Genomic DNA, 27,817 nt, shown 5'->3' with positions numbered 1-27,817 from the left:
CACGCATTCGTTCGATCTTGCACTCAAATTGATTGATCCAGCCGGTTTTGCGATGTCTGATTTTAACAGTGCAAGTAATCAAGTACGGGCTATGGAAAAGGAAGTTTGCATTCTTCGCTCCGAAATAGAGGACGCTCGCAAAGGAATCGGGTTAGAGGAGGACAATCCGGAGTTGAAAAAGATGATGGAAGAAAACATGAAATTGCAACATCGTCTAGCGGTTTTGGAAGCTGTAAGTAGAAGCTTGCTCGTTCCAACAAGAGTAAAGTCTAATTTTGAACACACTTTAGGCGTGCGAAAAAATATGTACTCAAGGGGGAGGATCTTCAACCTTGCCCCAAGGAAATTCCATCATTGAGCAGCTTCAGGGTCTTTTCACTGTAGCCATCCGGAAGGCCTATCCAAGCGTAACTGTAACCACCGTCATTACTAATTGTAATGTGCCCAAGTTTGGTGACTATCAATTCAATAGCGCGATGCATATCGTGCAGCAGCTAAAACAACAATCCATAAAGGCAACACCCCGAGACGTGGCGCAGAATATCAAAGATGCTTTGCCCAGTCCCGTGGCGCTGATCGAAAAGGTCGAAGTCTCTCCGGCAGGTTTCGTCAACGTGTTTATTTCGAAGTAAGTAGCACACAAAGTTATAATCAACGAATCCTCATTGGAACATTTTTAGGCAATACATAGAGCAACAAGTAATGAGTCTTTTGAAGGATGGCATTCGGTTCCCGCTCCTGGAAAGAAAACGTGTTATTGTGGACTTTTCATCGCCGAATGTGGCAAAGGAGATGCACGTTGGCCACCTACGATCCACGATTATAGGCGATTCAATTTGCCGTTTTCTAGAGTTTCTCGGACACGATGTGCTCCGTATTAATCACATTGGTGATTGGGGCACGCAGTTTGGTATGCTGATCGCCCATCTGCAGGATCAATTTCCAAACTTTCAAACTGTATCTCCTCCAATCGGTGATTTGCAAGCCTTTTACAAACAGTCGAAGGTACGGTTCGATAGCGACGCTGTGTTCAAGAAACGTGCCTACGAATGCGTGGTAAAGCTTCAAAGTGGAGAACCTAGCTACTTGAAGGCTTGGAATCTGATCTGCGACGTGTCACGCAAGGAGTTCCAAACCATCTATAACCGACTGGATGTGACGCTAATTGAGCGGGGAGAATCGTTCTACCAAAGTCGCATGCAAAGCATCGTCGATGAACTTAAGGCAGGAGGGTTTCTGGAGGAGGACGACGGAAGGCTTATCATGTGGAGTGAAGATCGCACCGGCATTCCACTGACGGTGGTCAAATCCGACGGTGGATTCACCTACGATACATCCGATATGGCTGCCATCAAACAGCGTTTGCACGAGGAAAAGGCCGATTGGCTCATTTACGTAACAGATGCGGGTCAGGCAACCCACTTCCAGACGATATTTTCTTGTGCTAAACGAGCTAAAATATTAGATGCACACAAGCGTGTGGATCACGTAGGCTTTGGTGTCGTGTTGGGAGAAGATGGTAAAAAGTTCAAAACCCGGTCTGGCGATACCGTTAAGCTGGCTGAGCTGCTAGACGAAGGTTTAAAACGTTCGATGAATAAGTTGCTTGAAAAGGAACGAAATCTCGTTCTCACACCAGAGGAACTTCGAGATGCCCAAGAATCTGTCGCGTACGGCTGCATCAAATACGCCGACTTGTCACACAACCGTAACAACGAATACGTATTTTCTTTCGACAAGGTAAACGGCATATCAGGACGTAATATACTGTAATACAAAAGCTATTTGTACTGTTTTTGCAGATGCTGGAGGACAAAGGCAATACCGCTGTTTATCTGCTTTATGCCTATACGCGCATCAGGTCGATTGCTCGTAACTGTGGTGGTGATTTTGAGAGTAACATTCAAAAAGTTATAGATACTGCGACTGTAAAGCTGGATCATGAAAAGGAATGGAAGCTTGCCAAGGCCCTCTTGCGTTTCACTGATGTGATGTTGCTCATAACCAAAAATCTATCCTTGCATCACCTTTGCGAATTCGCTTATGAGATTTGCACCACATTTAGTGAATTTTACGACAGTTGCTACTGCATTAAAAAGAACAAAGAAGGTAAGTTAATGGTTTACATTGATTTTCATATAGTAATTTTCCGTGATCTGTTTCGTTTCCAGGTAAAATTGTTGAAGTATACACTTCAAGGGTTTTGCTGTGTGAGGCGACCGCTAGAACCCTAGGAAAATGCTTCGACATTTTGGGCCTGAAACCGATCAGCAAAATTTAAGGTTGGTGTCACTCTCATATGCTTTGAGTTGATTCATAAAAAAAACTTCTAAAATATCAACCGTTGCGATGAACAAAGAATGAATATAAAAATATCTTTGCAGAAGAATTTAAATTCATTGTGTTTGAAGATGCTACATCCGAATATTATAGTTACACATCTAGTGTATGGTTTCCCTTGGGGCTACTCGAAGAAAATTGTTGTTGTGATGAAAAGTATATCTTACAAAGGGTGGTTAATAGATCTTGCGGTCAACAAAATTGTTGCTTAGTTTTGAGCTTAAATTCCAGATTTCATGTACACTAAACATGAAATCTGGAATTTAAGCTCAAACATCCAAATGAAGTAAATCAAGTTTGATGATTTGAAAAGAATAGAAAAGTGAGCTCCATTCGATTCGAATAGACAGTGCAATCAGATTTCGCTGTCCGTAGATGGTACAACATTGGGCACATTGCTGGATTTTAATGCCATCACGGTATGGCGTAATCTGGCATGCTCTAACTTTCATTTCAGAATTTTGTTCAGTGTGGAATTGTACCTTAGTTAACCAGAATCTACAACATTATGTGGTCGATTTGGTGTACTTTATGGGTCGTTGAAATCGTTGGTTAATATTTTAAAACAAATATTAGTTTTGGAAGGATAGAGATATTACTTACGAATTGGCATGTTTTCTGGCACTGTTCGACTTGTTTATATGATTTTGTATTTGAATATGTAAAAATGCATATCTAAACCGAAAAACCATCAATAATCCGAAACTAGAAAGTGTTGTTGTTCGATAATGTTTTGATTGGCAGATTTTATCGAAATATACGATTACTTTCTGCTGTTGTTGTGTAAAGTTGAATCGTGCAGAAGTTGTCACATGCACGCCAACAATGGAAGCCATTCACCACAACTTAACGTAGATTTAAAAAGATCGTTTAAAAAAATATTATTTTCAATTAAATCACAATAAATCAAACATTATTTAATAAGCATGCAATTTTTTCAATCTCAGTCCACGTGTCAGCCTTCTTCAAAATCTTTTTTTTATAAATCTTTTACGAATAATATATTTTGTTTGTGCTACGTTAAAAATTTCAATGCATTGCTGCGATTATCATTTTCAAAAGAAACCATATTTTGTTGATTTTCGTAAGATTTTATATGTGTCGTTATTTAAGATTGCAGCATTCCGTTTTTGGCATGTTTTCCACTTTAAAATCAATTCGTTTCCGGAGCTGCAAAACTTCTGTATCTATTTATTAACAATTTGAAGCTATTTGTCTTCTAATCAGAACGAATCACCGTGGTAATCTGATTGTGATATTTTTATTTATTCACAAACTCGCCTAATTAATCAACCACAAATGAACTGCAATTACGTTACAAGCTTAACGAACATTGATAGCTGGGGGAAAATAGACTCAACTGAGAAGGGTCGGAGGTTACTTTCATCGATGTCGGATGAATAGAAATCATCTTTTTGTATGTCAGCATGTCCGTGTGTGTAAACACCGTACGAATTAATGAAGTTCCATTTATTTATCGAAATCCCTAGTAGTCTAGAGAGATTCAAAGGCAAATTGCTTTTAGAATACCAAATACGGTCCGAAATAGGACATAACGAATGGAATCTGTTCTTTTGATATAATAAAATTCGTTGATTCTAAATTGCATACAATACGATTTGCTGTTCAGCACGAAATCGTAGCTAATAAACAATAAGTTGGACTACAATTTTCCACTTCTTGCCATCAATGAAAACAATGTTTAGCTGTTAAAACGACCACGGCAACGAATCATTCCATGTGATTGTCACGTTCGCCTTTATATAGATGCTCAAGTGAAGGGACTAAAAGAATCGAACCCGTAACTAATCGGTTTGTAGGACAGTCTACCAGTAACACCGGAGACCAGAATCGATTGTGCTTGGATGTAGATGAAACGGAGATGGATTTGTAGTAGAACTGTAACGCCAAGAAAACCTTACTCTTGGAACTTATCTATGACAAACCATTCAAAATACGTGAATATTAATAGCAGACCAAAGTTTTGAAATTTGTGGCTAGAGTTGTTAAGGCTGTCGTATAGACTCATGCATCCTATCGTATTTATGGGCCACGGCGTAACAACGGATGAACAAATATAAAAAAACTAGCAGCAGCACTGGAGCTCTGGACAAACATTCATGTGGCCGATTTTCGACATTTCAACATAACTCAGCATTGTTCAACAAAGCACGCTTCAGTCATGAATTGTTCAAAAAGTCGATCAGAATGGCTTTTCCAGTTATAAATCTTAAAAGAAGCTTTTAAAGTAGCATCAGTAGCATAAAGTGTTTCGAGCATCTCAAACGAGTGCTTCGTCGGAAGTGGGGCAAACACTTCAAGGCCAATCGGAGAGGACTGTATGGGGAGGGTGGGTTTTTATCGAAAACCAATAGTTCTCATAGTTCTTCAAAAACAAATGACTTATCAACAATCTGATTATTTCTATAAAATTCGTTTATGAAAATAGGAAAATGAGCCATTTTTATTGGTTACTCAACCATATGAGCAAATAAAAGAAAATAAATAGTTTTGCCTATTTTTGGGTAACATATCGGAAAAACAAGACTCTGCTCTTCTCAACTTTGCAATACTAGATACGAAACAAATACGAAAAAAAATCTCATTTACACTTAGGCGCAAACCTGCAAAGGAACGCAATTTTCCAGTGGCCAGGATCCTGGAATATGTTTCTACCTTCTTTAAAGGGACCTACCGTCTTCTTGGGAGATCGTAACAATAAAAGTTAAATTTTTTCAGGCCGGAATTTCATTACACACCGTTTACTAGCGTCCTTATTTTTTATGCAAATTCTAATTTGAATTTATTGTCACCAGGCTGGGCAGGAAAAAGATGGTGCTGAATCGACATCGCTTTCAAGGGTTTCCCCTTACTCGATAATGGACCGGCACAAGAGGGTACAAATAGCTATTAATGCTTCTAATACAGATTTATTGAGAACACATTATAAGGAATTCTGAGTCTATTTCAAATCGAACACTACCTAAGGAGATGGTATATGTATGAAAATAAGTAGGCTCTTGCACCGGTAACATATTGCCAATGGACAGAACGAAGGTCGGTTTTCACTTGAAGGTGGCACTCTTCACATTAAAATTTACAAACTTTTTTATAACTTCACTTCATGTGAGTGTGTTATAATTCTTTTATATAATCTGCTTATCGTAAAAACTTTAAATTCTGCGCTTTTACAAGGCCAATGTACCTTGCGCCTGAATTTAACAATCACACAAAGGATTGATTAGATTTGACTAGGCAGGCTATGCCAAATAGTACCGGAACGTAAAGAAACAGTAGTTTGATTGACGTATGATTGCGGTATTGGTTGTGTTCGTATGTTCTTGGTGCTTCCGGCTAGAGGGTGCGCGTCTCAATAAAACCTCGCCAAATGACCTCGGTAAGCCGACAGTGGGCAAATAAATACGAATGAGGTTAGTAAAGTAGAAGGCGCAAGATTGAATCTTCCGGTGCAGGACAGCTAATAAATAATGCAACTAATGGCAGGCATTTTACGCGCGCGCCGTTTGAGTTTGGTCCAATGGTGTTTATTAGATTCTTCGATGGCATTACATCTGAACGTCTACATCATATGGCAAGTATTGAGGTAGTAATTAGGACACATAGAAGAAATGCCGCACATGTATAAAATACTATGACCGGAATGCCATTTGCAGATAACGGCAGGAATGTCGAAGCGGCGAAGCTACAAACTCTAAACATTCCCGAATATAGCACGGAAGACTCTGCATCACTCTCTCATTGAACGATTTATACAGAAACTTTTATCCGTTAACTTAAATTTCTTTTCATTTTATTTTCAGGCCATCTACAAAGTAAGGAAAAGGTACGTTTCTGACAAAAATTTTTATATTAATTTATTGGCAGATAAACAATATTTTCATTAAACACCATTACACAAACACGTGATAGTTTTTAATTTTTTCAAAATGATGGATGCTTCAGATAGCAAATGTATAGTTGGGACCCTCTCTATCTCACAAGTGATGGAAAACTAGGAACCCATTTAGAACAAAACAGAGAACTGACATTGGAATAGTTTTCTGTTGAGGAATAGTTTCTGTACCGCCTACAAACAAACTACTAATAAAAGAAAGCTGTGAACGAACTGGCCACTATGCAAACACTATCTTGAGTCACCTTCGAATGAAATGTTTTGGGATATACCAACTCACGTTTTGCAGATGTTTTCTCAGGCATCGGCAAGAAGACATGTGTAGCTTCACTTTACTGATACACTGTTTGTCCCACGCGATAGTGGTAACCCTGCCCCGGGGTTAAAATATGCTTAACTGCCATGCATTCTTCAGCACGACCACGTCGATCCGAGATTAGAAGGTTTTCTGCAGACTTTTTGTATGATTGAAGTACGGATGAATTTTTCATAGCGCGCTCGTGGTCACCAGGAAAGCGTGTCTTGGCAACGAACATATTCCCGCTCCTTCGGGAAGGTTATGGCCGGTGACAATAACATTCAGCTACACTCCTAATTTTCTTTACTCTCTACTCGAGCCCGACAGTGCAAGAGAGGCAGCGAGAAAGAAGGAAATGATAAAACGATTTTCTCTGATGGAAGAATAATGCTTTTATGAGCTACAAGCCATGTTTCATTCATGATCTTTTTACGGTCGTTTCTACTGCTGTTTGGCGTGTGCGGTACTTGCAACGGCTTTACGGTTTCCAAGTCGTCTGGGGCCGCGGTGTTACTGCAGTTGGCCCTAAAGCAGTCACCACCGCCGCAGATAGGCGGCAACCAGGTGTAATTAATAATATATTTTACCACAATGCCGCAAGACGGCGGCAGATGAGACAATGTTTTCTTTGACACACCGATCGGACCGTAGGACAACCAAAACTCTGTCGTTGGCGGAGGCTTACGCTGTGAACTTTGAGACTTCTGAGACTACCGCATGTAATCGCTAAGCTGTTCTCGTTTCGTGGTTTTCCGGAAATTGATTGATTGGTACCTTTTTTTGGTCTTTAACGTGCAAGAAGTTCCACGGGATAATCTTCGGCTCCCACTCTGTGGCGCTGGCTGTGGCGTGGCTTTTGGCCATTTACTTTTTTTCGCCATTTCTATGTACAACCTTTTTATGTATTGAAAATCGATCGGGAATTTAAATCAACGCGCATTCGAGATGGCGCTGGCGCTGGCGGTGGCCGATGGCACACCAGCCACGCAGAGGTCGGTAATGGGTTTGAAGGCTAAGGATGCTAGGATTTTGCTCACTCCGGGCACGTACGGGAACGGCCAAAATATGAGACGTCACGTACTCGCGCGCCGTTCGGGGCAGAGGGAAAGGTACTAGGCAAATGTAATGGCTGCCCACCATAAACCCGCTGCTCTCTGCAGTACCGTTGGTCGGGCTGGTATCTTTCCAACAACGACGACGGCGACGGATGCGTCAGATTGCCGCTAGTCGCTGGCATTAGTAGCCGTGGTAGTGCGCTGCGGACCAAGCGGCCAGCCCATACACGTCACGTCGCCAAAGTTCGTCGATGAGCCCGAGTCTGAAGTGTGTGGCGACCCTGCGCGGCCGGCGCGCACTGATAATGAATTCAAGTCACACGTACCGAGCAGAACAATAAGACATAATCAAGTTTTGATGGCGGCACCGGTCAGTAGGTGTAATGGAGGTGATGGAGTCCTTGCGGGGTACGATGAAGCGAGAATCGATGAAACCACGCATGGCCGCGCTTGGCTGGCACAGGCGTGACCACCGTCAGGGACTTGCGGTGCCGGACGGGGTCGAGTCCAAAATGTTGGCATGACGTATGAAAGTCAAAACCTCGCCACAAAATGCTGCGCCGAGCTCAAGCTGAATGTTACCGCCCGTTCGTCGGTACTGGCCAAGATTACTGTGCGCAACATCGTCGATCACGGCGGCTCGATCCGTTGGCAGGCAATGTCCATAATGACACGTCAAATTATTTTCAAATGTGATCCTGCCGGCCAGCCCGTCCGGGCGAACCAAATCGAATCAATAATCATCGCAAATTGTTGGGATGCTTCAAATTATTTACTACAAACCTGCGTGCACTCCATTATTATGTTTAAAAAATCGAAAAACGCGAATGACAAACGGATAGCGTGTCATTAGAGTCGGCTTTGCGATAAGTTACGAAACAAAATATGTTATTATTTTATATTCTCGGATTTAAATCCATCATTACCATTGTCTATTTAGCGGCGAGCGTTTCGGTGGGTTTAGCCCGTCCGGTTTGTCAGTTGATTTGCCATTTAAATATGGTTACTTCTACAAAGCAGACAAAGAGAAGATGACTTTTTTAAACAATCAAAATACACTCGTTCTATAACTCAGCAACAGCAACTGAATGCACATTTTAGTGTTGCTAAAATACTAAAATACTTTAGTGTTGCTAAAATGTTGAATGAGACATTCGCATAAATTGTTCTCATTTCTGATTCGATTTCGAACGTTTTGCCTTCCTGCTTGATTACACTTGATGATGACTGTTTATTGCCAACAAATCAGCAAACAAATGCATGCATGTTGTAACTTTTTTTCATTTCCTTGTTTCGCGAAGGTTCCTTGGAATCGTGGAACCTTCCGTTTTAGCATGACAAACCAAGAACTAGTTGGAGCCTCTTATTGAAAGATATTTTCGATATTTCTTTAACCAATGATCTTCATAAAATTCACCGTCTTGAAACAACACAAAACGCATTCTTCTTATTTATAAAAGAATCGTTTCACCTAAACAGTACTCTAAAGGGACATTTTCACAACGTTACTTCACGCAAAGTATTTGCGGACGCCCGACGCAAACATATCATTTGAGTAGTTTAATTTCGTTTTCTCTTTTACCATCATTATACTTTCGGCGTAACTGGAAATGTTTCTCTCTCTTTCTCAGTCTGTCTCTGTCTCGAGCGAAAACGTGCTTCCGTAGATTTGTCGGAGGACGTGATCCGCGTCAACAATTTTGGGCGCAGTGCCTAGGCCCCAGCATTCACATAGCGTACAGAGTACTGAGGTATGAAGCTTTTATTTTATTTATTTTTAGAAAATACTCACCACCGTCAGGCATGATATGACAGTAAGCTACATGTATAGATGTTAAGAAATTCGTTCTCTACCGGAACTAACCGTACAAACCCGTCGATTAGTCGTCTTATGGTGAAGCTAAACTAGCAGCGCCTACTATGCCCGACGATTACCTCAGTGGTGACCTCAGTGGTGATTTTGGTTACATTTGAGGCGCAGTGTGATTAGACAATCGATTTCTATCTTCCATCACGTTGATAACTCAAGACAGGAATTTTGACACTAAAAGCACACTCATATCAACGCTACTTACCCTAACTTGTCGTTGGGAAATGTAGTTTAAATCAATGTTTCGTACCGTTTGGTGGCCCAGTCACAGAAAGACCATCCGATTTCAGTGACCCTGTGCTGCTCCTCAGTTTGTTGTCGGCAAAATTATTAGTTTAAAAGGTTCCCCGTTTCCAGCCGGGTATGAACCATCTAATCTCAGGAGCATCTTCAACATCAGCCCAAGCCGTACCTTTTTCCCGGGAACACACGAGTCATCTGCTTCCGTTTATTACTTACGTGTCATCCATTACGCGTTTTGGGGGGGGACCGACCGGTAATAGTTTTATTATACGGGCAACCCTTTGCGGATCCTCCCGTTGGGACTATGTGCCACAAAGAACTGGACCGTCGTCCAAGACGCAGACCACACATTGTCTTGCGGGACCCGGAACGTGTTTCAAAATACTTGTTTCTTTCAATTAGGCTCGGCTTGGTCGCGGCGGCTGCAGCCGAAACTTTGAGTGCCTATGACCGAACACCCCCGCACGTGGTAGTTCCCGAAAGACATCAACAATCAGGTACCACCGGCGCTCCCGGCGTAAGGCGGGTTGTAAGGTTAAAGGCGACGTTTATATTAGTTACGCGTTCGCAAACCGTTTTCTCCGACACTCCGGCATCGCCGCCCGGAACGCAGCTTCTCCATTTGTACGGCGGTGGCGTCGTTTTGGGACGGTAATTAAAACACTGATCTTATCCTTTCCGGGATTCGGGCCTCCCGAGCTGTAAAGCCGAGAGCGCAAAAGACTCCTATATTTCATGCATACACACATTGCGATATCACAGAATTAGTCGTTATCTAACGCCAAATTGGCTCCCTCGCCGACGGTCCTCAAAACAGGGACACCTACTCGCTGTGATTTAGATTAAGGATCCCACACATGCCACACTGGAAGGGGCAGTCGTCGGCCTCGTGCAGCTTGAAGTGGGTGCGCAGTTCCTTCTCCTCCCGGAAGGACTTGCTGCAGATAACGCACTTGAATCGACCCGGGTCGTCCGCGCTCGGTGCCGCTACCCGCCGGTGGTGGACGGGCAGACTTCGGTCGAAGGTGAAGTCACCGCCGACGGGACGGCCGGCCGACAAGGTGACTTCCGCCGCACCGGATCCGTGCGACTTGCGGTGGAAAGTCAGGTGGCTCAGTTTGCCGAACTGCTTGCCACACACCGTGCACTGGTGCCGGTTCTCGTCCCGGTGGATGAGAAAGTGTCTTTGGTAGGAGTTTTTATATGCAAACGTGCGCCCACACTCGGCACAGGAGTACTTCTTCTCTTTGGTGTGCGTCATCAGGTGGTCCTGGAAGTGCGACTTGAATCGGAACGTCTTCGCACAGGTCCCACACTGGTACGCGTGGTTCCCGGTGTGCAGCTTCTGGTGGGCCTTCAGGTTGCAGCTCTGGGTGAAGGACTTGCCGCACACCTCGCACCCGAACGGCCGCTCGCCGGTGTGCACTTTCTCGTGCTTCTTGAACGCGAACTTCGACTTGAACGCTTTGTGACACGTCGCACACTCGTAGTCCCGGTGCTCCTTGTGGAGCTCCCGGTGCACAGTGAGCGCGCTGCCCTGGACGAAGGTCTTGCTGCAGATCTCGCACCGGAACGGCCGCTCCCCGGTGTGGATCCGAAGGTGCTGGCGCAGGTTCGAGCGCAACTTGAACGTTTTCTGACAGATGCCACACTTGTTGCAGTGCTCCCCGGGATGGTCTTTGCTCTGGTGCGTCCGAAGGTGTTTCTTCATCGGAAAGTGTTCCTTGCAAATCTCACAGTGATACCGTTTCTCCTCCTTGAGCCGCGTCACTCGTGTGACAGAGGGAGGCTGACGTCCCACCGGTGGCACCCCGCTAGAGCTCAGGGTCCCCGTACCCGCCGTCTGGTCGTCGCCGGAGTCTTCGGGGTTACTCAAACCGATCCCCTCGTCGATGCTGGACGACGTTTCCTCCAGAATGATCTCATTGCTGATTGGGACGTACTCCGACGGTTTCAGATCGTAATCGAACGCTTCGTCGCTCGCGGACCTATCGACTTGCGCCGCCACCAGCTCGCTGTGGAACTGGGGACAAAGCGAACAGGAAAGCAAAACGGGGATTACCCTTTCGGTGCTCGGCTTTCGTAATTACAGAGCTACAATCAAACGGCGAAGCTCTTACCTGTTGCTCGGAACCCCCATTCAAGGGCAGCGGGTCATCCCTGAGCAGGGAATCCATTAGGTTTGTCTGAGCCAAGTCCGTCGGTTTCATCGGCGGATGTTTATCGTGCTCCAGCTCGCTGATCGCAGCGGTCACATAGTCCAGCGAAGGCACACTAGGTTCATACTCGACCGTGTGAGGATCGTACATGATCAGAAGGCTGTGGGAGAGCGGACATGGAAAAGAATTAGGTAAATTTTGTCGATATAAACGGTTAAAGTTGGTGGAAATGTTTATTTTCCATGGATAAAAGGTACTTCAGTGCGTCCGTACTGACATCCAGTGTTCAGTCCTTATTTTAAAAATCCCCAAATCTCTCACAGTTTAGCCAGCTTATTGCAACCAAACCATTGCGTGTGATGTAAATTTACTTCTGATTTCTTGTTGTTTTTTGGAAGCTCATACTTTAGATGATCATTTTGAGAGTCTATGAATGGCTCAATTGAAAACTTTCTCATTAACTCGAGACATGACCTTAAGTTCATTTCGTAGCATGCATCAAATGATTCGGATAGATGTTTTCAGTCCTTTGGTCACTCAGATTCAGAGTCCTTTGGCCATTTGGCCTAACAGGCTACACTCTGTTAGGTGGCCAAGCTCAGCAACTTAGACATGATTTTCCAGCCAAATGTAACACTACACTACGCGTTTGAACTCAATTTTGGATGTTTTCCCTCAGTGAACTGCAAAATGCGTTTGTTGTTTCGACAGGCTGCCTTCTGCCCAGCACACCAACGACGTATTTTTCCATTCCAGATCAACAGTTGGAACTTGAAAGGGCAAAATAGCAACAAATCTATTGGTTAAAAAAGTCCGCATGTTTTGCTTTGAACATTACACGTACTGTTCTCAAAAGTACTCATGTTTTTTTTAACTTAAGCTATGGATTGTTGCACATTGAATGTCAGCTGTCTGAAGCAAACCCTTTTTTGCACTTTTTCAACAATTTAATATGTACCTTCTAACACAAGGATAACACCCGCAACCAGACGGTACACAGCGTAGCCCAAAAGCGCACGCCAAAACGAGAAAAAAATTATAACAATAGTGTCAGCAATTAATCGTTTAAACAGATACAGAGCGATTAGATTAGTAAGTGGGCGGATTAGAGCTAGTGTTGGCCGTGTTAAAACATTTTCCATCCAACACATGGAGCTGCTATGCTCAACTGAACAAGCTGTAACGTCCGACGTGCCGAGGTGGCCAGATCCAAAAATTCACGTCGGAGAGCAGCGCAGTTTGGGCTGCTGCAGCGCCGTCAAAAAGTCTGGTGCTTCCGATTTTCACTTTTCGCTACCTTTCGCCATTTACCCGTCATAGCCATTGGTATAAAAAATGTTCCCGGCCATCAGCAACACGTTAGTTATGAGCCGGTTGATGGTGAGGGGAAAAACGCGACACATATTGCGCCCATCGTCGCTTATCCCAATCGGTCGGATAATTAACTATCGCCAACCCATCGCCGGGCTGGGAGCCTGCCTCATATCGCCGATAGTTCCACCCATTCGTTCCGTCCACCCGGGGTGCCCGGTTTTTCCGTCCACGATTCTGTTCCACAGATGATTTATGGTCGTCAGGAGTGTCGTTTGTGCGTTCCTGTACGAACGAGACATAATTTACGGCTGTCAATATGGCATTACAGGCGCTGTATGACAGTGGGCAACACGGCACGCTGGACACGGCGCCGGGGTCCCGTCCGCCAAGACGGCGACCGTAAGATCCGAGCGCGTACCATAATCTTCATCTTCTCCGGGGACACCAAATGACACCCCCGGCCGATCCCGGGCGAAGGGCTGTCGGGCTGTAATTTGTTTTGCTCAAATACCGGCCAAATTCTGTCGGTTCTTCGAGGGGCCGGCACCGAGAACGAGGCGACACCAAAAAAAAAAACGGTCCAAGCAGGACGGCCTCCAGCATAGTGCTCCAGGAGTTCCTGGAGTAGCATACTTTTGCTGTTTGGTTTTTTATGCTCGGCAAGTGTTGAATGGCAACACTTCTTCCCCGGTGCGTGCATTGCGTCGCCAGTGCGCGATTAATTAATCGACCAGCGGGCAACGGTGGCCGACGTGGGAGCGTCCCGCAAAAGCAAACGAATCGACCGCGGCCGACTTTAAAAATTTACGCATTTTCATTAAACCCTCCCCGCGGCCAACTTCGCGTGCGGGCGTGAGGCTGTAAAAATGTAAATTAGATTAGAGACACCCGCTCCGGCCAGAGACACACTCGGCCGAGCAGCCGAAAGAGCCAAGAATCCGCGAAGAGGTAACGGCACCCGTTTCGCTGTCTGCATTCCGAATGGAGTGTAACGCCCGAGTAGGGATTCCTGAAGCTATTGCTTTTTTTTGCCGCATCCCACGCTCTGCAGAGTTTCAAAGAAATCAGCATCAGGTTGTAATAACTGGTGTCTAATCCGATCAGAATATGTTTCGGGCGCTATTGCTCCCCACAGGACACGGAAAAAAACGGAAGAAAAGGTTAAGAGGACGCATTACCGATGGGCTGGCCCTTTGAATTCTACGCCGGAATATGTATAATGCATTCAAATTGGCATTTCCCTTTTTTTCGCCGGGCGTACTTTCCTTGCAGCTCCCGGGCACAGCTTCAGTGGCTGCTGCGGCACGTGACCCGAAATCAAGTAGATTAAAGGTGGGCACCTATTCCCCCGGAGCGGCCGCCAGTCAGAGCTACAATCGGAAATCAATCGATGTATTCTCTGGGAAGAAGAACTACGCCGCCCAAGGTCTATGATTGACAGGATCCACTAGCGCCGCCTAAATGCCTTCGGATCCGGGGGCAACTTTATTTGCATTCGGTTCATCCTGGTTACATTACTATGCCCCCGTGTGCCCCCGTTTTACTGTTCACTTTTTGTGCATTCCGGGAGTCGCTTTCTCCTGCGGACATTCGGCGATGTCACCGCCGTGCACAGTGGACAAAACTGTGGTAAATTTCACGGTTGCTTCAACTCAAAGTGCTCAGATGCTTTCCTTTCCTATTTAGTAAAATTTTTAAAAAAGCATTGAATAAAAAAAAAGATAATTAAAATAATAAATAACATAGAATATTATTCGATTTACAAGATTGCAAAAGCATAGCGTACAACAATTAAGCATAAGGACATTTTATACGGTTCATCTGTAGAAAAATTGTGAATGCATTTAAGCGCTCGTTTCGATTCAAACTGGAACTTGGAATGCTTTTGGAAACATTCCAAAAAAAGAAAAGCCTTCAATTCGCCACGTTTTTGTCCACCATTCCGTCGGGCGAAGTCCCAGCGTGATCCGTGGGACAGAAATGATCCTTTCGCGGCCCCAAACACCCGCACACACCAGTGGGCCAAGTGCCGCTACACACACTTGTTAACAACGCCCTTTACGACGACCTGCGCCAGTTAACAAGCCGACCCGGCTTACGCGCCCCGCACACGACAGCAATCGTCCTGCGGGGTGGCAACAACATTAGGGGCGCAAGGCAATTTTTCTTTTAAGCTACTGTGTTTTTTTTTCGGCGTCGTCAAAACGACGATTTTTTTGTCTTCTCCTCATTGCAAAAGTTGGGCAATAATTTCGCGGGGAATGGCAATGCTCACTTTTTATGGTACCCATTCGCGCCCGGCGCGACGTTGTCTGTCGCGCTCCCGGAGTCCTGCGCCGGCTGCTGCAGTGCGCCTCAATCGTAAACAGATGCCAGCTGTACAGATGCGTGTGGCCGAGAGAGGGTGCGCTTCACGGACGGTCCTAAGACAAATGCCTCGGAAGAGGGTGACGCAGTTCGTTCTCACCGCCGACACAAGGAGTTGCTTTATTCGGTTTTAAATTCCTGTGAAGTACCGTCAGTATCGCGGTACTCTATGTGGAATCGATTTAGTGCCAATGATTTGCATGCGTCTAATGTGCGCACAAATCAATCGGCGGGCCGCTGCGCCGAGGACAAGATGTTTCGCAACGTCAACTCGTTAGCGAAGGACAAATTTATGGACCGTGGTAGAGAAATTTTTGCTTAACTTTACCCAACATGGGGCCACGCGGTCGTGGCTCTAGTTTGCCAGTGGAGAGTAATTGAATGCGTTGGGTACCCGGTTTCTTCGCATCTGGAGCCGGCCGTACGATTGGATTTAAAATTAGCATATTTTTGCAATGTTTTTTTAGCCCACCGAATCGGTTCATTGGATTAACGGCCCAAGGGTTCGGTTGGGGTTCGTAGGGCACACGCAACGGCCTTGCACAAGGAAGCGGAACAGCAGGAATTTGCATACTTTTGTTTTGTGTCAAGTGTGTATCAAAGGGCTGACAAATAGGATCTGCCGCTTATCATTATGAGCTGCGGCATTGTGTTTATTTAATACATGCAGAGATTTGGTGCGACGAAACGCCTTGGAATGAAATGCTACTGCTCTCTATTGCTCTCTAAGTATTCCTCTTGCCTTCTCTTAACTGCCTTTTTCATGTACAATTTAAAGCAATCTCTCCACGATTTTACAAAAGACAACATGAACATCATATTCAAAAATCAGTTAATATTACGTCTAAATTTTTACATAAAGTAATGTTTATGTTGAGCATGCGTTAATTAATAAAAAAATTCTATAAAAACATGTTTCGAAACGATAGATGCTCGGGCTTTTTCACAGTGAGAAGGTACAATAGCATCATTTTGATCGAATCATCAGTAAATTTTGAATTGATTCGTTTGTTTGTTCGATTTTTTTACCGAATCATGCCTTCACTACGATCAATCCCACGCTGATATTGGGGGTTGCGAACGGACAAGAGAACAATGCATATCTTTTAGACACATAATTGTTATTGTGTAATCCAAATTCAAACAAATAAAATTTATCCAATATTGATGTATTGTTAACGTTGAACTATACATACTAATTTTGCACTCAACACTACTACCAGAAATGGGTTGACAATAATTTAATAAAATATTATAGTAATCCAGACATTTATAACGTCATCTTACGGCTACATTAAGAGTTCACTAGGGAGTGCGTACTGCAAAACAAATTAGTACCTTTAGCTCAATTCGTGAAACAATATGCCAACATCAGCCGAAACCCACGAGGTCAAGCAGCGCCCGTCACCGAAAATATCACATTGTCCTTCGGGCCTCCTTTTTTATTGGGTCTGCAAACTAATTCGTGCCATTTTTAAACGAGATTTGTGACCTAACTACAACAACAAAACGTATGACTACCTTAATGAAAGTATTGTCCGTCGGTAGCTACTACTTTCTGCCATGTGTCAGACAATTCCTCGATTCCGTGTCCATAGAATTCCTGGTCTTTAGAGGCGATCCAATCAGAGACACTTTTTTCAATACTTTCATAAGAAGTGACCCGATGTGCTGTCAAATCATTACTCATGTAACGGAACAAATACTAGTCCGAAAGAGGGGTTAACAGGTCCCATCTGACATTTTCGAGATAGGTTTTTACCCGCTTTGCGATGTGTTAATTAGGTTTCAAAAGCTCACAGTCAAACACACCTTTCACATCCCACCATATGCACAGCATAACCATTGCGCAATGAATATTTCGCTTTGGTTGCGTTGGACATGGTTCACCAAACTGTATCCAGCGTTTTTTACCTTTAGGATTCTTGTAATAACTCCCCTTTTCATCACCAGCGACGATTCGATACAAGAACCCTTTTTTTCTGCCGTGCAAGCAGTAATGACGAAGTACTCCACGCTAAAACACCTTACCAGGAACAAAACTCGACATTTTCAGATGTTTAAAATAGGTTTTGTTTACACTTTTCCCAACAGTTTGTACTGCGTTAGATGCCTAATGTGAGTAGCTGTTAAACACATACGAGGGTCACTATTTATATTTCGGGAATAGGAACAAAAACAAATAGTGAAGCTGCGAATATATTTTTATTGTTTTTCAAAGTACTCGCCACGATGATCGATACACTTTTGCATGCGCTTAAACCAATTTTCACAGCATTTATTCCATTCCGAATGAAGTATCTCCAAAACATGATTTTTGAACGCTTCAAGAGCTTCTTCGGGCGATAAAAATCGCTGACCACACAGTTTATTCTTCACGGATGGGAACAAAAAGAAATCATTGGGTGCCAAATCAGGGCTGTACGGCGGATGACCCATCAATTCGATGTTTTGAGTGCTCAGAGTGCTCAATAGTCTCTTGTTTGAGCCGATGTGTGAGAGCTGGCATTGTCATGATGAAGAACAATCCGACGTCTCTTGTTTGTTTTCCTTATTTCACCGAAGATTTCTGGCAAACAGATGGTTGTGTACCACTCAGAATTTACTGTTCTACGATCCTCTAGAGACACTGTTGCAATATGACCAGTTTTTCCGAAGAAACAGGCCACCATTTTCTTTGAAGTGCTTCGTGTGCGAACAACTTTTGTTGGATTTGGTTCATCTTGGAACACCCATACAGTCGACTGCTGCTTACTTTCGGGCTCATACGAATATATCCATGATTCGTCACTTGTCACGATTTTATAAACGTCTTTTGAAGCACCGCGATTGTATTTCTGAAGCATTTCTTTGCACCAATCGACACGAGCCTTTTTTTGAGCGATTGTCAAATTATGTGGGATCCAACGTGAACATAATTTTCGCACAGCTAAGTGTTCATGTAAAATCGCATATATGCTGGTGGAACTAATGCTTAGGGATGCCTCAATCTCACAATAGGTTACATGACGATCTTGCTTAATCATTTCGTGCACAGCATCGATGTTTTCTGGCACTACAGTCGCTTTTGGACGACCTTCACGAAACTCGTCGGACAGCGAACTACGACCACGATTGAATTCACTATACCAGCGATACACAGTGGTTTTTGATGGAGCTTCATCGCCAAAAGTCAAATTAAGTTGATTGACGCACTCTTGTTGTAATAATCCACGTCGAAAGTCGTAAAAAATCATCGCTCGAAAATGTTCACGATTCAGTTCCATTTTTTGCCGAGACGAAACTTTCAACTAAATATAAAATAAACAAATAGCGTCCGTATGACAAAATGTTCTGAGTACGTATGTCGTCAAAAATGTCAAACTTTACGATGGAACCATCAGATGAACTCACATGACATCAGTGTTGCCAATTCCCGAAATATAAATAGTGACCTTCGTATTTCATAGAAAAAAAAATTGTGATATTTAGTGAAAAATGCCATCTATTGTAAAACGGAACGAATTATTTTGCAGACCTGATATGTTTCGATGAAAGACTATTCTTTTTACCATCGCAGTTCATTTTACGAGCAATTAACATTCGAAACACTGTGGAGAAGATATTGAAACCGTTCATTCAAAATTCGCGGCAAAAATCTACACTCTTTCAATAGGTCTATATGTGGGGAATATTGGCCCGACAGAATGTTAACTTAACCAACTTCGACGCCTGCTTTTATTACACAGATTAGACTAAATGCAACCATTGCTTTCCTGCCTAATTATTCTACTACTAAGCAACATATTTTGTCGATATGGCCAGCACCACACAGCAAACGTGCATCGTGTTGGTGCGTGCATGTTGGTGACCAGATATGTCACGCCCGCGCCGGTACGGGTTGGGCGCGGAAAAACATTGCGAGTAATTTCGGGAAATTGGCTCACGAGGGGTTGTCCGCGGGCGCCGAGCGGAATGAGCCGAGGGCAAATGCAACAAATGAATCAAGGTGTCGCTAGCACCCCGGTGGTGGTTTAAACGGTTTTATGTACGGCGAATTAAACGGCACTACTGGGATCAACCAGCGCGGCGCCAGCAACGCCCCTGCTGCGTGTGGGGGGTCGCACCACCCGCTAACCCGCCATCCTGGGCCAGCATAGTAAGGAGAGATGTGGCGAGAAATGGCTTGTGCAGTGCGCTCATAACGTAATTACGGGAGTCGTATTACACAAATTGAGCATTTATGAAAATGAGTCTCATTCTTGGTCTGCTTTTGGGGGCGGTTAGGGCGCCGACGACAACACAGTCGAAGGCAAGGCGAGTGTGGCATGCCGGCGTACGATGAGCAGCACCGAACGATGAATCGATTGCCGTGGCCGTGCCGCTCGGAGGTCGAAGAATTTGTTAATGTCCGTGGTAAACCGTTGATGATGGGGAAAAAGTTGCCCGGTGGCCGTGCCGGGCCTGGGGTTTGATTTTCCCCGATGCCGAGGGGTGTTTTCCTCGTTACCACGCTGTGGCCGTGGCATTGGCAGCATCAGCACCACACAAACTGTAGCATCGATGCGTTGAATGTCACGGAGGTAGCAATCAGGAGATGATCGAAAATTGGGCGAAATTGCGGTGCTGGCTGGCGGTTTGGTGCCGGAGGTTGAGGAAAACATTTTCCGCGACTCGCTCCCGCATGATTATGAGATCTGTCAGGGGCAGCATTATATTAGCATTTCGGCCGGGCGAATCTATCACAATTAGGCGGAACAAGTCGATATGACAAGGGACGTTCGATCTTCGTTTCGCTGTTGGGGACTGTGCCAAGGTTCGTTTGGTGCAACCCATCCGTTGGACACCCGGATTACTCGGGCATCACGTGGCCACGGATGCAAGGCTCCGATTGACTCAATCTACCCATTAATGGAAGCTGCCTTTATTTCAAATTCAACATAGCTGTAGTTAAAAAAAAAGCCAACTATATTTTCTTTGAAGATCGATCACAACGCGATGGGCTTCCTTTTGCTGGTCCCAACCGGTTCAGAAGGGCTTCAAAAGCTGCAAGTTCAAACTGACCACAAAGGTCTTTGTAAGTTTGATTCTCACAATATTGCCGGTTTGTTTTCGCTCATTGTATATATTACGCTCAATATTATACGAGCTGACTAATTTCAAAATAAGAGTTGAGAATAAAATAAAAAAACCTAATTTATAAAGATTCATTTGGAGGTAGTTAAACAAAACTAACTTTGATTTATTATTTGAGAAGCATAGAAGCTAAAAGTTATCGAGCGAAGGTGAACAGAACAATCAAATCGAATGCAAACGAGGTAAAATTAAGTTTTTTTTGTGTAATGTAACTTTGAGCTTTATTAAAAGTTATTCCCAATCAATTATTTGATAAATTTCAAAAACACAATGGATATTTAGTTACTGATGGGCAATAGTAGGATGATGAATCTATTTATAAATTTATAGAACTATGGCACAGCTAGTCAAAATTTTAAACCCTGTTGAAAGTAGAGAGAATGAGGACTTTTTCGAAGTTGTGTACAACAATCTGCCGTTCTATTCTACACAAAAAAGGAACGTAATTTGTTAATTTAGCAAAATGAATTCTATCGGTTCAAAAAATTCGTATTGCGTTTTGTAGAGTCCTAAACATTTATCATAATTAGTTTCATCATGATGGTAAATTATATTATGCTCATTTGTTTTCATTATGTATGACTTAATTTCGATTAAATCATATCTAGTGTTTGAATTAGGGTCTCATTTATCAAATATTAACGAATGATTCAATAACTTAATAATCAATATTCAATCATAGTGAGTTAAAAAAATCGTCACGTGCAATGTGATAAAGTTTTATATCTTAACTTTCATGTGGTAGAGGACGCGAAAGAAAGAGCATGTCAGAACAAAAACTGATCGAGGACATCAGCTCAGCCTGCATCGGCCCCAGGTCAGCCCCCAAGCGGCACGAATCATTAAAAGTAAATTCGTCGATGATGAGAAATTACTTCATGTCCCGGTATTGCATCGGTGCATCTTGTGGCAAGCGCATCGCGCGACGATCGGGACGGAATTTCGCACAAAAAGCCTATCGCTGGCCGATAGGCCGCGCTGCTATCGAACGAAAACGTTAATTTATTTCCTTATGTGTGTAGTACTCGATTTTAAATTCCGGCTTTTTGTCCGGCATCCGCGTCTGGCTGGCTTAATAGCTGCGGCCCGTGTTGCGGAATGTGGAAAACTGCAGCACCGTCCTCTGCAGCGGTGACATGTGTTTTTGTCTTTTTTTTTTATTTGTTGTTAAACGCTCGTTGCAATCTGAACAGTACGTCGTCGCCACGGGGAGGACGATTTTGAAGCCCTGGACCTGTGGACCTGGCGAGCGGCGAGCAAAAACGCAGCAACCAAACTGGGTTTCCGGCTGGCGATTTTCTTGTCATCGTATCGTCGCCGTCGCCGATCGCGGCGGATTCTTCCACCCGGGAAGCGGTGTGATCATCAACATTTGATATCATTTGATTGATTTTGTGAAATCAATTATGTGCACAGCATAGAGCAAACCCGGCCTCGGGAGCCGGCGATGCGCAACTCGATACGGTAAACGATCTGCGATGACGATGCTGCGCGGAGTCTGCATTTTTTGCATAATTAGGACGCAGGCGACCGTTTTTCAGCACTGATCTCGCAGTTTGTTTATGTTTACTGTAAATGTTCCTTAATTTTATCCACCATGATAACAAATATTTATGATATTCAATCACAATTACAACTTATTAAGCATAATTTCTTCTTCGGCTCCCGAACGCATAATGGGAAAGGTGGCAGATCACTGAAACCGAACACTAAAATACTCACGATTCCATTGTAGGACACTGAAGATCGAAAAATTCGCAATCCGAACTATCCAACTCCACAGCTCCGAGTCTGGGTATTTTACTTCACTCTTGGGTATTGGATATTTCACTTCACAGTGTGTTGATAGTTGCCAGTGATCACTATTAGCCTTTACACTGTTTTTTTAACGTGTCGATCCTTCCCAAGCAAAAACCACTAGTGTCACTTCCTATCAAGCGACCCATCCACTAAAGACGCACTCGTAGTTCGCCACTTGCATTAAAATTTCACCTGAATCCTTTCTTAGTGATCAGAGTAGCTCTCCACAGCAGTCTTCATCGGAGACCGGGAGCGCGCGAGAAACAGACACGTCCACATGAACCGACGACCAACGCAAAACTGATCTTCATTGGTTATGCAGCACATGCCACCGGTGTCCCGGTACAGCACCACATTTCTCGTGGATCTCGCACGTATCCTGCGGCCGGAAGCAGCTAAGGAGCGATGGAGACGGACAGACACAAGCCCAGATTCACGCACAGACCGCGAGCGGGCGGGATAGAGAGATACAAACTCGCGGAAGAGAAACAGAGAGAGAGAATGGAGCGAGAGCGAGTGAGAGATAAGGAGCGCTTGCTTTGACCATCCTTTGGTTGAAGCAGGACAGACTCGTCATGGGAGGCACGTCAGCGTTCGCCGAAGAAGGCGCATGTGCGGCGCTTTCTTTTTGATTGTTTGGTGCATCCACTTCACAGCAAATACGGTACCGGCAGCCAAACCGGTCAAAGGCTGAAATATATACAACTTACAGTTCTCGGCCCCTACACCCAGGCCGGTTTCCCAGGTACAAGTGTATTGCAAGTGCCGGAATTTGGGCCCCCAATTATCCCCTGAGGGAACCCTGAACATCACGTGGTGGTGCATTACCGGTACTTAGAGTCTGCCGTTGCACTCGCGGCCCGGACAGCCAATGGGAGCGCAGCAGGATGAACCGGGCGGCAGGACGAACCGTCGGGCGGCAGCCAATCAGCGAGCAGCACTGCGACTGGCGGAACCGGTTCGCATTGACATCAGATTTACTTTACATACCGACGAGCCACAATTTGTTTATTCCACTGCACATTCGCTGGCGTTAGATTTTAGTTTAAATTGTGTTACACTGGACCGTCTTCTTCACAGGGATTATCTAACAATCGGAAGTTAAAAAACAATAAGTAGGATTAAATGAACAGTCGTTTTTAAAAACACTTCAGGGCCAATACAGAGCCGTATTTTCGAATGGGCTTTTCAGTTGTTTTACAATTTCTGTGTAATGTATATTTAGTGCGGTTTCAATGTGGAGTGCATACAGGAACACTCTTCTTTAGGTGGAAGCTTTAGTCATTCATTTCAAGCTACCAATCGACTTACGATCTCAGCGAATAGTCGTTGATCTGGAAAACACTACAAAGGGGCCAATATATATTTTCGTTGTTTTATAATAACTTACAAAGTTAAATTAAGTTACTTCCAATCAAACAAATGACAGTCTCGCGCTGAGGTCACTTATATCTGCTGGTTGCTGCCAGACGTTTCAAATAATTTTCTTTCATCAAAGACAGTTTGTTGTTGTTTTGTGCACAATATGAGACTGTAGAACAATTAATTGAATAATGTATTGTTTTCTGAATCTTTACTAAATTAAAAAAAAAGTTTATCGTTCTATGCGCAAATAGTAAATGCTTCTACGTATATTTGAGAAGTACAGTCCTTTCTTGTAATAGAAACAAAATCAGTCTAATAGTATTCAATAATTATCCTCGTTTTAAGTAAAACCTGCAATAAGAAGTTTAGAGACTCCGCCCTTTAAAAATCATTTTATTTGAACTTTTCATTTAACTGTTTTCGTTTATTGCTCGAAACTTTAATCTTGATTGAACAAATACCCGATGAGTGTGGTTCCAACAAAACTTGAACAAATACCCGAAGAGTTTGGTTCCAACAAAACTTTCTTCACTGCGATTTTCATAAGTTTATACGTGAAATTTTAACCCATTGAAAACTAGTTAAAATATTGATATTTTCTTATTCTTCTTATTGATCTGAATTTAAAATTGATAATCATCCTTTTCCCTTAATAATTAGCCTTTCTGCGGAAGCCAATACGGTGTGTCAAGATGGCTCTCCAGTTGGGCAGAATGTGTAAGGAAGCAAATTCTACAGCTCTGTGATGAAAGTGATAGGAAGTTTAAATTTTAAATTTTCAACTATTAAGATCGTGCCAAGATGACGTGCCGAGCCTCAATCAGTAAAATGCTGATATTCTACGGGAATTTGAACTACGAACGGACTATGAACTGAATCATTCAAACGTGTGAATCGTGTCGCTGAAGTGCGCACAAGATGCCTTTTTCATCTCAGGATGTCACCTTTGGAGCCAAAAATTGCCACTGTGCTGATATTTGTCAGATATGATACATTCCGACTGCTAGCTAAAGGACATGGCGATCATGCCGGACAATTTAAACCACCCGAAGGACACTTTGAATATTCTTGAATAGTAAGATTCAATTGTATTTATGTTGGGTTTTTAAAACTCCCATATTGGAAGGGGACTTAGCAAATTGCGACAAACTCAGCAGTCTAATGCGACAAACTTAAAGTTCAAAGTAAGAACGCCTCTATATCTCAAATTCGACGGTAAAACCGTATGTTCATCCCGATAGACAATGACCGTGCATTTGGTGGGATTAGTTTGGAGTGGCCGACTGTAAACTGTTCTAAACTAACGAAACAATGGCTTGGCATGCAGATACAGTGTGCCGTTACATTTTGTAAAACAAAACGCGTAGTGTAATAAATTATATTACCTTGTAATTTCTTGCACTACGCGTGTTTTTACCCAAAACTAGCTGTTTCTAGCGACTATCTTTCCACATCGATGACCAATTGCCTAACAAAGAAGGACATCCATTAAAAGTGAAGATGAAGAAATACAAAAGTAGCTACCGGTGGACAGTATTTTAAAAATATCCATTTGCTTTTTTAGTTTTTGGATGGATTGTTTGATCATCAAAATATTACAATCCGTAGTACTCAAAAGAATAACATTTAACTCAGCATTGCCAATTGCATTACATTTAAAAACAATGATTGTTATTCATTCCTGCAGGCAATTAATCCGTTTAAACGATTCGCCATTAATTACTTTTCCGCCAGAACCACTCGTTACGCAAAATCGGAACACATTTTGCGTGGACTTTTACTTTTCTTCCGTTTTTATGATTTTAAATATGACTCGTGCCAACTAAACCGTCTCATGAAAACACAACATAACGTTCTGAAAGTGAATGTAGCCCCGCTGATCCCGGAGTATGTTGTAATCAAATTTACGCCTTTCCGCAGGTACGTTTTAAAAATGAAGACCTGAGAACCCGGATTATGCGGTAGCCTTCCAAAGGTAAATGAATACATCGTATAATTTAATCATAAAAGTGCAGCGCCACAGCAGACGTTATCAGCGGTCGCCCGATCATCCGGTAGTAAGGTAGCCCTGCCTTTGCCCGTCCCGGCCAGCGTCTTCGCGTTCGCTTCCTGCGCCTTATCGTGCGGCACATAAATTACCTCCAAACCGGCCCCTGAAGAATGGCCGCCGCCGACTGCTCTCAGATCAGCATCTTTTTTCCGACAAAATCATAAAAATGTCACAAATATGAGGGAAAAGGTAAACACGCAGTCGTCGGATCAGATGGGACCGGACCGGTGGTTGTTGACTGCGAACTACGTTGTTCATATTTCACGGTCTTGATTTGTGTATCGTTTTTTTTACACTCCACACCTTCTGTTTTTGTGGCTTGCCTTCTTTCGATAAGCCGCTTCGCGTATAGAGCTCTCGTAGTTGATTAACGGCGAGCCACCTTTTCCTGGACTTTTCTCAGAAGGATGTACTTAGAAAAGAAGCATTGGGCAGTTTTTGGACAAAAGTTGAAGCGATGAATAGAGTTGTTTTATTTTGTACCATGCGATAACTATTGAGACGCAAAGGTCTGTGTTTTTCAATGTTGGCGATATGACTCGGATGCTGAAACTAAAATTGTGCTCATGTGGCGACATTACTTTCATTTTTAGAATGTGCAGCATAAAGGATCCACAAATGTACTCTTATACTAATTGAAAGTGTCTAACAATCGGAAGTTACAAAAAATATGCAAAATTTGTGATAAAATATTATGCATATGCATACCAGCTTGTATTTGTACGGTGATTAGTTGGGTTTGATGTGAGACAATAGACATATTTAATTATTATCGAGAAAGAAAACCACGAAGTATCGTTTCACACTGATAACCTAATCTAGAGCCGTGCCCTTTGAAGACATGTTTTGTCACCACCAGACCACCCTCGGCTCGGGCGAAAGGCATACTTCGCTGATCGCGCTGACGGCTAAATACACAACGCTCCGGTGGCCACCCGATTGCCGAGGGTGCCGCTAACGGATCCCTGGCTAGCGCGGAAGCGAAGGCAAAGCCCTATCCGACCAGCAGACTGAAGGGTCGTAGGACGGGGCACGGGCAGAGCACAGCGCGCACCATAATTGCCGTACATTTACAGATGATTAATTAACCGAGTTTTTGCATAAATAAACGTATCAGTATCTGATTAGAGAAGGCGGATCCTTCCGGGGTTGAGCACTGTCGAGCGAGCAGAAGGCGAGAGAACAACGGTTGAGTTGATTAAATATAGCAGGTAAGACAATTACGTCTGTGTTTAGCTAATAGGCTGGGACCGTTTGCCGTTGACTGGCTTACTAATTTTAGTCTAATCGAATCACATTTATTATAGCTGAGATGGTGAAGGAAATCGCAGGACTCGCCGAGGGATTCTAGGCTCGGTCTCCTCGAACGGGTTCAGGGCTGTCTTTATTGCTTATTATTCAAATATGGTCGATTGAAATAACAATAAACTCACTTCGCACAGACAATGTTGCAGTTGTTAAGCATTTCAAAACCAGTGTTGAAACACCCATCCAAATGAAGCTCCTATTCAACTACCTATTTAAACAAAATTGCCATAGTTTTTGTAACACTGCAATTACACTTACTTCATTACTTTTACTACAATACAAATTACTGTTGCAAGTAGATTATAGTATCTATAATTTTCCCTTTTTCATCCCCTCAACATTTTTTTGATTTTTTTTTTTGGTTGAATTGTTCCATGACAAGTTTCGTTCCTTTTGTGTTTCATGAGGCGAAAATGCCTCGTTTCAATATTCTATAAGAAATTTATTGATAGCTTTTCCTTTTCATTTCTATTGCAACAGTTTCGATTCATTAAAAAAAATAAACACCTTAATAGCATTATGCTTGCTCTGAAAAATAAACCAATTGTGGCTCACAAAACAAAGTTTTGTGAGCCACACGTATCATTCAAACGTATCATTCAATACTAGAAGAAAACTTA

General features: G+C 43.4%; 2 protein-coding genes across 3 annotated transcripts; one reads left to right on the top strand and one right to left on the bottom strand.

Annotated features, from left to right (window-relative positions):
* On the top strand, positions 1–25,859 carry LOC131205740 (probable arginine--tRNA ligase, cytoplasmic). Of its 2 annotated transcripts, none has more exons than XM_058197970.1 (7): positions 1–232; positions 291–628; positions 681–1,740; positions 1,803–2,109; positions 2,172–2,282; positions 6,162–6,184; positions 25,760–25,859. In XM_058197970.1, the coding sequence occupies exons 1-5, from the start codon at positions 53–55 to the stop codon at positions 2,279–2,281; spliced, it is 1,995 nt and encodes a 664-aa protein (XP_058053953.1). In that variant the 5' UTR covers positions 1–52; the 3' UTR covers position 2,282; positions 6,162–6,184; positions 25,760–25,859. The 2 variants fall into 2 exon arrangements, with proteins under 2 accessions (XP_058053953.1, XP_058053954.1); XM_058197971.1 differs by lacking the exon at positions 25,760–25,859 and adding an exon at positions 9,238–9,254.
* Positions 10,461–13,281, bottom strand: LOC131215401 (zinc finger protein 184-like). Its single transcript, XM_058209790.1, has 3 exons — positions 13,190–13,281; positions 11,840–12,038; positions 10,461–11,742 (listed from the first exon to the last, which is right to left on the bottom strand). Exons 1-3 carry the CDS (start codon positions 13,279–13,281, stop codon positions 10,543–10,545), a joined length of 1,491 nt encoding a protein of 496 aa, XP_058065773.1. The 3' UTR covers positions 10,461–10,542.
* Positions 25,860–27,817: the final 1,958 nt, after the last annotated feature.

Source organism: Anopheles bellator, chromosome 1, assembly GCF_943735745.2.
Source record: "Anopheles bellator chromosome 1, idAnoBellAS_SP24_06.2, whole genome shotgun sequence".
Lineage (NCBI taxonomy): Eukaryota > Metazoa > Arthropoda > Insecta > Diptera > Culicidae > Anopheles > Anopheles bellator.
Note: the sequence above shows the minus strand (reverse complement) of the source record. Positions and strands in the feature narration are given on the sequence as shown.

Coding starts and splice junctions, on each gene's coding strand:
- LOC131215401 (XM_058209790.1), bottom strand. CDS start 13,281: ATGTGTCGCGTTTTTCCCCTCACCATCAACCGGCTCATAACTAACGTG. Junction 12,039..13,189: donor TATACCAATGGCTATGACGG/GTAAATGGCGAA, acceptor GCTCTCCCACAG/CCTTCTGATCATGTACGATC. Junction 11,743..11,839: donor ATGGGGGTTCCGAGCAACAG/GTAAGAGCTTCG, acceptor CTTTGTCCCCAG/TTCCACAGCGAGCTGGTGGC.
- LOC131205740 (XM_058197970.1), top strand. CDS start 53: ATGTCTGATTTTAACAGTGCAAGTAATCAAGTACGGGCTATGGAAAAG. Junction 233..290: donor GTCTAGCGGTTTTGGAAGCT/GTAAGTAGAAGC, acceptor AACACACTTTAG/GCGTGCGAAAAAATATGTAC. Junction 629..680: donor GTCAACGTGTTTATTTCGAA/GTAAGTAGCACA, acceptor GAACATTTTTAG/GCAATACATAGAGCAACAAG.